The 12,248-nt window shown below is 32.6% G+C and overlaps 1 protein-coding gene across 1 annotated transcript; it reads left to right on the top strand.

Moving 5' to 3' along the window:
- Positions 1 to 4,213: 4,213 nt before the first annotated feature.
- LOC127096056 (plasma membrane ATPase 1) lies at positions 4,214 to 11,720 on the top strand. The gene is made up of 14 exons (XM_051034679.1): positions 4,214 to 4,267; positions 4,409 to 4,528; positions 4,600 to 4,698; positions 5,123 to 5,260; positions 5,346 to 5,480; positions 5,625 to 5,804; positions 5,944 to 6,150; positions 6,239 to 6,358; positions 6,556 to 6,675; positions 6,760 to 6,882; positions 6,963 to 7,067; positions 7,158 to 7,302; positions 7,395 to 7,544; positions 11,548 to 11,720. Exons 1-14 carry the CDS (start codon positions 4,214 to 4,216, stop codon positions 11,718 to 11,720), a joined length of 1,869 nt encoding a protein of 622 aa, XP_050890636.1.
- Positions 11,721 to 12,248: the final 528 nt, after the last annotated feature.

Raw genomic sequence — 12,248 nt, 5'->3', positions numbered from 1 at the left:
GAATATATATATATATATATATATATATATATATATATATATATATATATATATATTATATATATATAATATATATATATATATATATATATATATATATATATATATATATATATATATATATATATGAATTTAATGATGATGCACTGAAAGTATAAAAAAAATTTACATTGTCTTCTAATAAGAATATATCATTTTACCATATCATACAAGTATTTTAAAATTTTCAATCTGATTTGGTGGGATACATGATCATTATTGATTGACCGTGTAAAATAAATTTACACTACCAGCGCATCATCTCTCTCTCTCTCTCTCTCTATATATATATATATATATATATATATATATATATATATATATATATATATATATATAATTTTTAATGGTGTAATATTTTATTTAATATCAATGATTTAATAATTAAAAGGCTAAATTTGAAAATAAGGCCTATACTAAAAATAACGAGGTGTAAACAAGTAAGGGTGGTGAAAAAGAAATAAAAAGCATAAAGGGCTTAAAGCCTCTAATCACATCATAAAAACAAAAACAAGCAAACAAAAAACTAGGGGTACAACATAATTAGGGGTGTGCTGAATAGAGTGGGTGGTGTATCAGGCCCAAAAGTGTGAACTCATTATTCTAATGCCTCACACCAACATGGGTGTGAGACTGAATGAGGCGTACATTAAGTAAATAACCAAGACCAAGCATGATGGCCCAAAGAAATAAAAACAAACTAAAACTTATGGGGGTGCGCTTAACAATAATGGTGTGCACAAGTAAATCGGGTTGAACCCTAATGGCCCAAACCCAACCAAACCCTAAGTGCACAAAAGGGAACGGTCTGCACCCTGTCTCATTTTTTCTAATTTCCTTCTCTCTCTTCACCTCAATCCTCTCTCTACCCTGTCATGTAAAAGGACAAGTTATTGCTAGTTGTCATACCCCAAAATTTATCATATCCTTTTCTCATTTCATTTGCATAGTCTTATCCTAGTCATCTATCATAAGATCATTCACTTGCACTTGCATTTCTCAATTAGAAGTCATTAATTTAAAGATTTCTTGTTATTTATGATACAGAGCATTGAATTGTGACGAGGAAGTTAATTCATGAGGTAGGGTTTCTATGGTACACTTGCGAATCAAGCATATAGTATCATTATACCACATCTTGACTATTTGGGTACAATAAACTTATGATTGATCACTTTCTTGGCCTAAGTCTTTACTTTGGTCTAGATATGTTGATTATATTGGATTACATCATGGGCATATGAAATTGGAAGTCATTTTTCAAGTTTGACTTTGGTCAACAAAGTCAAGCATGGAAGGTTGACTTTTCGTTGGCCATTTTCTCATGAGGTCTTGCATGATTAATTGATTTTCTTTGTTCTTTTGGTTCAAGACATTCAATTCAAATTCAAGATTCAAAGTTCAATATTTTTAAATTTGAAAATCGGAGGGAAAACATATTTATCTTGGAAAACAAGTTACAATTGCATTCAAAAGGACACGATTCACATTACAATATCAAATATTACATTAAAAAATCCAAAATTTCAAACACTGCACAAGAAATCGCATTTTTTACCTAGATTTGACTTTTTGATCAAATAGTTGACCAGAATCAGACTGACCACCTAATACTACTTTCGTCTTCATCCTCAAGACATTTCATTTTTGTGCCTCCAAATTCTTCAAGTACTCCATGTTCTTGATGCATTCCAAAACCTTTTCATGATCCATGATGCCATACCAAACCAAAGTGATGTCCGCCCTACCAAATTCACTTCAACCGTTAGAATAAATCAGCATCATACACATAATCAATTATGTTATATCATGATGCACCTTAATCTACATTCCATGTTCATGCCAAGTCTAGTCATGACCATTCAATACATAAACATGAACACACACAACAAGAATGCAGCAATACACACACATGCATATCCAACATTCAGCAACACACATACCATACAATGCAACTCATAGCCTACTAACACTCAAAGCAAGCCTCTAACATCTAAATTCAACTAATTGCAACCTTCCACTTCCCACCAATTACCCAACTATCATTGTTTCTATCATTGCCTATACACCAATTCAAATTAATTACCTCCATATAAACCAACCTCTAGCATTTAATTCCACCAATTCTTGTTACTATCATCAGTAGTTTCTTTTTAGTACTAACAAACAAAGAAAGATAACCAACTAACCATTAACCAATTCAGTTAACTTGTAGTTATCAAAACTAACCCAATTAACACTAACTAGTCCATAATAAGTCAAGCAAGCAAAGTTGATCCAAACTCATAAACCAGTCCAGTTAAATCCAAACTAACATGATTTCTAACCAAATTCTAACAACTAACACACCTCCATTGATCCATTTTTCAGTCACTTAGCATATATCAGTCAATTTCATACCAGAACAACCAACTTTCAATTTTCAACTTTTCTTAATTTCTAATTCCAATTGATTGTTTCTAACCTAAACATGCTAGCTGATTTTCCAGTTAAGATGTAAATAGTTCAATTAACCAATGCGACTAACACCATTTAATTAACTAACTGTTCAAATCAACTAACTACATTTCGCTAAAACAAATGAACTAACAGTCACACTAACACAATCAACTAACTACTAATTGAATTCACTAACAGTTCTAACATAAATCCAAACTATTTTTCTAATCAAAGCACTAATAATTCTCATTAACTGTTTAACTAACATCAACTAATCATTAACTGATCAACAAACTTAACTAACAGATTAACCAAATTACTAATTATTATTCAACTTCTAATTCCAGTTAACTAACTGAATCATTAACATCACAGTTTAACTGATTAGCCTAACTAATCAATTAACACAACTAACATATCTAAATTCTAATTGATTCTTTTCTTTAATAGTCATATTCCTCTTTCCCGTTCTTACACCCATGACAGAGTATTATTTATTTAATTTATTATCGTTTATATTTCTTTTTTCTTTCTTGTAGCACCATTAAAAATACATCTAAAAATACACGTTTTTCAACAATAGATAATTCTTTAGATTAAGTGTTAATTAGGTTAATTTTTTATTAGATTTAATTCATGTTTAAGGTTAATTCTTAAATGAAAAATTAGTTAGAAATTAGGGTTTAACATGATTAAATTTCAATTAATAATGCTTTTAGTTTTTTAATTAATTAATTGCACGTGTTTAATATGTAATTCTTTGCATGCTCTCTTATTGGTGGATTAGTTTGTCAATTTCCTTTTGATCGATCAATTACATGTTGTGAATTAGACTTATTTTGTATGACTTTTCATGAATAATTGCATGCTCCCCTTAAGATTCCTAGTCATTCAAGTGATCATAAGTCCCTCGATCCACTACGCCAAAAAGGTTTTTTAACAGCGCATCTTAGACAGCGCTTTTAAAAGAAAGCGCTGTCTAAGGTTAAAATAAAAATAAAACACGGAAAATGTTCTAAAAAATAATGAAAGCGCTGTCTAAGGGGGGGTCTTAGACAGCGCTTTTAGAAAGCGCTGTCTAAGACCCCCCCTTAGACAGCGCTTTTAGAAAGCGCTTTTAAATATAGACCTTAGTCAGCGCTTTTGAGAAAGCGCTGTTTAAAGTCTTTCAATTAAAAAAAAATTAAAACCAAAAGCGCTGTCTAAGGTGGGGGTTTAGAAAGCGCTTTTGGAAAGCGCTGTCTAAGGCATATCTTAGAAAGCGCTTTCCACAAAAGCGCTGTCTAAGGTCTAATTAAAATTAAATTTCAGACTTCTATTTTCGTTCTCAGTTCTTTTTGTTTTCCCTCCTGCGATTAAACCCCTCCAACGAACCCTAACAGCGAACGAGAATACATTGTAATCATTCGGTTTCAATACCAGAAAGTGTTTGAAGAATCGGTTTCAGGACGTCATTTCTACTGCGGTATGTTCTTCATTTCTGCATTTTTTCATTTCTGATTCAGTTCGTCATTTCTACTGCGTTTTGTTCGTCTTTCACCGTTTCCGAAACTCGCAATACGTGAAACAAATTACACAAAGGTTATTCGTTATCGATTGCATAATTTTGTAATTTTGTAATTAAGGTATGCCCATAATTTTGAAACAAATTATGCCCATTAGGTTCCATAATTTTGTAATTTTAACTCATTTTGATTTAGAGCTCAAAATTGAAGGGGAGCAGAAAATAAAGAAAATGGTGGAAGGGACTATGTCTCTTGATGCTGTTATAAAGGAAGCTGTTGATTTGGTATATCAAAACATGACACTGATACATGTGTCTGTGTCTGTATTGCGTCGATGTGAAACACTGAGACGTGTCAGACACTATACACACCTTCCATCAGAAGTATTAGACATTTGATAAATTTGGAATTTGTTGTATGTATAGGAGAACATTCCTATTGAGGAGGTATTTGATAATCTAAAATGCACAAAAGAAGGTTTAACCTCTGAGGAAGTACAAGAGAGGCTTGACATGTTTGGATACAATAAACTTGAAGAAAAAAAGGTTAGAATCCTGACTTAAGTGCTTATATAGTTTCTTACCAAATTGTTATGTAACTTTAACTTCTTGTACAGGAAAGTAAAATACTGAAGTTTTTAGGGTTTATGTGGAATCCTTTGTCATGGGTTATGGAAGCTGCTGCTCTCATGGCCATTGCTATGGCACATGGAGGGGTAAGTCTCTTCCTTTTTTTGTTTGTTTTGTTATTTCTCAATGGTTTTCATTATTTCAAATCATACAAAATTAGAATAACTATGAAACTGTACTCTTATAACCTTTGGTTAACTTGATTTGAAAGTTACAAATGTTATTCATTTTACAAAAGGATTATGGAATACATACAAGAAAGATTTTGGTGGTAGAAGTTTGTTAAGGTGAAAAGTCATGTTTGAACTTTCAACTAGTGTTTTTAAAACCAGACCGTCCAGTTTAACTGGTTGAACTAAGAACCGATTAGTCCGTCTGCTGGTTCAATCAGTGTGTTTCAACTTATTGAACCATTATCTAGAAGTCTCACCGCTAGATCTTCGGTCCTGGTTTTAAAACAATGGTTTTTAATATCAACCGATTTAATATAACAACGCTTTGATTATGCAGGGAAAGCGAGGAGATTATCAAGATTTTGTTGGCATAATTCTTTTGCTAATTATAAACTCAACCATAAGTTTCATAGAAGAAAATAATGCTGGTAATGCAGCTGCTGCCCTTATGGCAAGATTGGCTCCAAAAGCAAAGGTTCTTCTTCTTCTTCTCTTATAATCTCTTTGTTATCTTGTCTTGCTCATAGTTTCTTTGATTTCTAATTATATTTGATTAATAGGTACTTCGTGACGGAAAATGGAGCGAAGAAGATGCTTCGGTATTGGTCCCTGGAGACATAGTTAGCATCAAGCTAGGGGACATCATTCCTGCCGACGCACGTCTCCTTGAAGGTGACCCTTTGAAGATTGATCAGGTAAAATCTATAAAGTACTTTGAAATTACTGATGCATGATTCAAGCGTCACAACGAATAATATCTTCCACGAGTTTATTGATGTTGATATCAGATTCTAGATTTCTTGTAATTGAAGTTATGTTTTTGCTGTTTGTACTTTTAGTCTGCTCTTACCGGAGAGTCACTCCCTGTGACTAAACATCCCGGAGAAGGAGTATATTCTGGTTTAACTTGCAAGCAAGGAGAAATTGAAGCCATAGTCATAGCAACTGGAGTTCACACATTTTTCGGAAAGGCAGCTCATCTCGTCGAAAACACAACACACGTTGGACATTTCCAACAGGTACATAATATACTAAATAATGTATCGCAGACAAAAGCGATTTGTTCAAATTCCACTATACTTACATTGTTATAGCCACTATTTGACATCACCGAATGTTGTGATAGTAATGCTCACTGCGTGACAAATATTATTACAGGTTTTGACATCTATTGGAAATTTCTGCATCTGTTCAATTGCTATTGGAATGATTATTGAAATCATTGTGATATACGGCGTCCACGGATATGGTTACAGAAACGGTATTGATAACCTTCTAGTGCTACTAATTGGAGGAATCCCTATTGCAATGCCAACTGTTCTTTCAGTTACAATGGCTATTGGCTCACATAAGTTATCTCAGCAGGTTTGCAATTAGTACATTGATTATTCCAACATTTCAGTAGCTTTTTAAAGATGTTATCAAGTTTTGATCATATGCATCATTGTTGCAGAGTGCTATAACAAAGAGAATGACTGCTATTGAAGAAATGGCCGGAATGGATGTGTTATGCAGTGACAAAACAGGCACATTAACTCTTAACAAGCTTACAGTGGACAAGGAAATGATTGAGGTTTTAATCTTATTCTTTCTAAAGATAAAATATAACATCGCAATTACTTGAGACATAAGTTTCTTTTTTTGTCAAAAGTATACAAACAGATAAATATTAGTATTCGGAAAAACCCGAGTTTGAATTCTGACTGAAACAATCTTTGACCAGGATGTATATTAACTTTGTTTCCCCTAACAATCATGAATATCTGGCAGGTTTTTGCCAAAGGTGTTGGCAAGGATTTGGTTGTACTTATGGCTGCAAGAGCATCAAGGATGGAGAACCAAGATGCAATTGATTGCGCAATCGTTTCAATGTTGGCAGACCCAAAGGAGGTACAGACTCTTCAAAGTTTGTTTTCCATCATGTTGTGTAGTTGAAATTTGGTTAGTCTACTAATAGTCCTTTGGTTTCGCAAGGCACGAGCTGGAATAAAAGAAGTTCATTTCCTTCCGTTTAATCCAACTGATAAAAGAACTGCCCTTACATACATTGATGGTGCTGGTAATATGCACAGGGTTAGCAAAGGTGCACCAGAGCAGGTAATACATAATTCATTCTCGCTTTTCAAGAACCACGCAACCTACCGATCATTGATAAACTTTTCTCATATACTGTGTAGATTCTCAATCTTGCACAAAACAAGGCAGAAATCGAACGGAAGGTTCATGCGATGATTGACAAGTTTGCAGAACGTGGACTTCGTTCTCTTGGGATTGCAAGACAGGTTTATTTCCCTCTTACGAATTCTTCATAATCGGATAAGTCAATTATCATGTATTCTTTCCTTAGCACCGAAGTTTTTTTTTTCATATAGGAAGTACCGGAGGGAAGTAAGGAAAGTGCAGGAGGACCATGGGAGTTTGTTGCTCTTCTCCCTCTTTTTGACCCTCCGAGACATGATAGCGCAGAAACAATCAGAAGAGCTCTTGATCTTGGCGTTAGTGTCAAAATGATCACTGGTACGTTGTATCACGGTACCACCGTCATTTGAAATTGAGTCAATGATTTTATATAATGCAAACTATACTCATGCTACAAAAAAAACTTTCAGGTGATCAACTCGCAATAGGTAAGGAAACGGGAAGGCGTCTAGGGATGGGGACTAACATGTATCCTTCTTCATCACTGCTCGGTGAAAATAAAGATCAATTAGGTGTTGTTTCCATTGATGATCTCATTGAGAAAGCTGACGGTTTTGCTGGTAAAAAGCGCTGTCTAAGGGGGGGATTAGAAAGCGCTTTAGGCAAAAGCGCTGTCTAAGGGGGGGGCTTAGACAGCGCTTTTTGAAAAGCGCTGTCTAAGGTATACCTAAAAAAATTAAAATAGGAGGGTCTTAGAAAGCGCTTTTGGCCAAAGCGCTGTCTAAGGGGGTGGGGCTTAGACAGCGCTTTTCAAAAGCGCTGTCTAAGGTATACCTAAAAAATTTAAAATAAGAGGGTCTTATAAAGCGCTTTTGGCCAAAGCGCTGTCTAAGGGGGGGGGGGCTTAGACAGCGCTTTTAAGATTTAAAAAAGCGCTGTCTAAACCTTTAGCAGCGGAGGTTTAGACAGCGCTTTAAAGCGCTGTCTAAGGCTAAAAAAAGCGCTGTCTAAGGTCTTGTTTGTTGTAGTGATCACTTGATTGAATTAGATCTTTACGCTTGCACTTACTTGATCCATCAAGTCAATCTCAAGTCAAAAATCATATTCAATACCTTGGAGACAGAAGGAAATCAAGAATTGATCATGTTGAGCATCCATCCATTCAAGCACACCTTGCCTCATCCTCTTTTAAAAAAGAACTCTTTTAAACATCAAACACATGTTAATTATGATGCAAATTATGCGCTACGAGCCTTAAGTAATGGAAAAGAATGAGAGGAATCATTCTTATCCTTGTTCTGAATACCTTTGAATATAGGATGTTGGCCCCAATTATTCAAAGTATTCACTTCCGTTCATAGACTTTAATGCAATTCAAATCAAACAACTTTCAAACTTTCATCCTCGTACCTACACTTCAACAATCCACATCATCAATACTATTCTCTTTGGACCAAACACAATACTCTTTGGATATCCATGCAACTCTTGAGGTTAATCACCTTCTCTTGGTTAATCACCTCCTTTATAGGTTAATCACATTCTCGTGTTTAAATACCAGTCTCTGAACCATACAAATCTCTTTAAATTAATCACTTTCTCATGGTTAAAATCCATTCATGCATGTTTTCCCTTTTAGACCCATGCTTAAACGAACCCCTCATTCTCATGCATGTTTTCCTTGTTAGTCCCACGCTGAGGCATACCCTCTTTTCTTTTATGTTTTTCTTATCAGACTCAGTGCTTAGACAAACCCTTTTCATCCATATTTGTCTTATCATACCCAATACTTAAATAAACCCTTATCATGCATGTTTGCTTTGTCAAACCCAATGCTTAGGAAAACCTTCATCTCTTGCATGCTTGCCTTGTCAGACTCAGTGTTTAGGCAAGTTACATATTGCATGTTTTCCTTGTCATACATAATACTTAGGCAACCCCCTTTCTTGTAAGTCTTGATCCTCGGATCTAGGAAAAATCCTACAATTCTGCATTGGCTTATCACCATTTACTGGTTAAACGCTACTCTTTGGTTCAGATACACCACTCTATGGGTTCAAACAACACACTCTTGGTCCAAATAACACTTTCACTCACAAACCTTCTTTTCAGTTCAATTCAAGCAACAACCTTTTCAAACTCAAACAATTTTCTTTTCATAAAATAACTGTTATAATTTATTCCTTAGTAGTTAGACTAAAAGCTTAGATCACCTAGACTATGATCAGAATCAGCTAACGTCAAACACTTCTAGGGTACGATTATAACATTATTCCCTAAAAAACAACCAATAAATTTGTAGTTTTTTTACCATGAATTACAGAGCTCTAATTTTCTCATTGCACTATGAGAATACGTAGGCACGAGGGTTTGAATCTTTGGAGAGCATATTAATTAAAACTTATTTTTCTATTAATTAAAATTGATTGCAAGTAACCTTTAGATAATAACACATATCCGCGCAAAGAACAATCAAAATGGTTCCCGTTGAGTACAACAGATCTGAGAGGTGTTAATACATTTCCATTGCATAATCTACTTCCTTACCTTTTTTCTCTTCTCCTTAGATTTTATTGATATTTTCCATTTCTCTTAGAACAAATAAAATTCAGTGACAATTTATTTGTATTTCGAATGTGTGATGTGCTCGGGTATTTTTCGTAGCGCGACACTAGCGAATTAACATATGGGCATTGAAGCAAAGTGTGTTGTGAGATTATGTCGATGGTTGAAGAGTTTTCTACAAACATGAAAATTGCACCATAAATTTTCAACCTGGTTTTTGACATGTGAAAATTCTTGAAGTGATTTATCTTCAAGTGAATTATACTTTACTTTAGGTGGAGTATGCTAATTTTTAAAACTATGATTTTCGATGAAGACAATGTGAACTTTTTTGGAGTGCTGTAGCTTCAAGTGAATGTATTATTTTCAATCAAGATGGATATTATTGGGATTGGTTGAAAATAATCATGTTGAAGAAGTCTAACATCGCTTAGTTTTGTGAAGGAATATGGAGTCCAATGCTATATATATATATATATATATATATATATATATATATATATATATATATATATATATATATATATAATATATATATATATATATATATATATATATATATATATATATATATATATATATATATATATATATATATATATATATATATATATATATATATATATATATATAAAATTAAAGTTCTTCTTTGTGGTCTTGGGGTAGTTGAGAATTGTGGTATTGGAGTGATTGAGAGTAGTCTATGTGTTATAACAATTTTCATATAGTGTTATTATCTGATTAACATTTGACATCGATTATTGTTATTCTTACGTTGTGTTCCTCTTTTTTTTTTATGATTTGTTTTTTCCCAACAGACAAGACTTTGTTCCTATGCGATTAGGAGTAAGAATAAGTCTGACTAATTAATAGGGGTATGACGTAAGTCAAATCAAACTTTTTAAAAAATAAAATTTGTTTACTTTTTATAAATCTATTTAGTTAAAAAGGATAAGACACGTACTATTTAACAAGTCTTTTAATTTTATTAAACAAATCGATTTAAATAAATATAAATAATTTTTTTATAATTACTATTATATTATATGTTATACTTTGAATGAAATTTAAATTTATTAATCTTTTTAATAATTTAAATTTATTAACCTAACTATCTTTTTTGTGTGTATATTTAAATCTATTATTATAAAATTATAATTAAAATATAATATTTTGTATAGTCAAATTTTATAAAATGTCAAGTTAAATACAAAATTTAAAGTTAGTTGAAATAAACAGATGAAAATAAGTTGAAATAAATTGATAAGCAACCCCATAAATTATTTTTTCATAAATCATCTCAAACAATGATATTTTGAACAACTCATGATTAATTAGTTGAAATAAACAGGTGAAAGTTTAGTATGATATCTCAAACAAATTAGTTATGATATATTGAACAACTCATTAAAATAAGTTGTTTTTTTGGTGCAACTCTTAAAAATAAGTTAAAATAAACTGATGAATAATATCATAAATTATTTTTATGAATTCTCTTAAATAAATAATATCACAAAATTTATATTATAAATTTAAATGATTTTTTAGTCTTAGTAATCTTTTAATGGATTAATCTATTTAAACATTTATAGATTTCTTATTTGCATGTGTTCAAATTAAATAAGTCTTTAATAAAGTTAACATATCAATTATACATTCAAAAAGATAAAGCTCAAGCTTAAAAACAAACACTTAAAAGACTACACAGGTCAAGTCTATGCTTAGAGCAATTTTTAACATTGAATTGTTAATCCTTTATTAAAATTATATGATTAGTTTTTTTTATTGTATTTGATTAAACACACGACTGAAATGTTAAATCTATTTTATTATTTTAGAAATTTTTATATTTGATAAGATTTTTTGGTTATCATTTTTTACAATATTTTATATACAAGGTAATCAATTAAGTATTTTAATTTTATCAAATTAAGTCTCACAATTTAGCTTTTTAATTATTAAATAATTGATATTGGCTTACCGGCAAAAATTATTTTCAATGGTCTCAGTTCATCAGACACACTCTAAAATGTTGCGACATGCTTGATCATATTGAAGAAAATCCTCCTCTGGTTACTGCTCCTAACTTCCCTTCCTGGGATAAAGATGATTCTGCTATTATTACTTGGCTTTGGAACTCCATATCTCCAGAAATTAGTAGAAATTGCATGTATATCTCAAGTACAAAGGCAGTTTGGGAGTATCTTCGTCGCAGTTATTCCATGAAATAAGATATGTCTGCTTGTTATGATTTAAAGAGGAAAATCTTCAACACTAAGCAGGGAAATCTTTCGATCACTGAGTATTTTGGAGTTCTCAATGGTTTTTGGATTGAGTTGGATCAGTATCAGAATTTGAAGATGGAGTGCAGCAAGGATACTGCCACCTTGAATACTGTTGTTGAGCGGGATAGGATCTTTGATTTCCTAGCAGGCCTTAATGTTGAATTTGACCCTATTCGGGTGCAGATTTTGGGTAAGGAAAAATTTCCTGATCTTAATGAAGTTTTTTACACTGTCCGTAGTGAGGAAACCCGTCGTCAAGCTATGCTTCATGAATAGCCCCCGGATGTGTCAGCATTAGTAGCTAGCAAAACAACAAGACAAGGACCACCACCATCATCATCCAAGAATGTTCGTGACAAATTCTATTGTGAGCATTGTAACCGATCAGGGCATACAAAGGATAGGGGTTTCAAACTTCATGGGAGGGAGCAGGTTCTTAGCCGAGGTGGCGGTTCTCGCAACATGCACCAGTAT

Source organism: Lathyrus oleraceus, chromosome 6 (assembly GCF_024323335.1).
Source record: "Lathyrus oleraceus cultivar Zhongwan6 chromosome 6, CAAS_Psat_ZW6_1.0, whole genome shotgun sequence".
NCBI lineage: Eukaryota > Viridiplantae > Streptophyta > Magnoliopsida > Fabales > Fabaceae > Lathyrus > Lathyrus oleraceus.
The sequence above is the reverse complement of the archived record's forward strand: the minus strand, read 5'-3'. Positions and strand labels throughout refer to the sequence as shown.

Excerpts from the sequence above, each read along its gene's own strand:
- LOC127096056 (XM_051034679.1), top strand. The coding sequence starts at position 4,214 with ATGGTGGAAGGGACTATGTCTCTTGATGCTGTTATAAAGGAAGCTGTT. Across the intron at positions 6,676-6,759 it reads TGTTGGCAGACCCAAAGGAG|GCACGAGCTGGAATAAAAGA; the intron begins GTACAGACTCTT and ends TGGTTTCGCAAG. Across the intron at positions 7,068-7,157 it reads CTCTTGGGATTGCAAGACAG|GAAGTACCGGAGGGAAGTAA; the intron begins GTTTATTTCCCT and ends TTTTTCATATAG.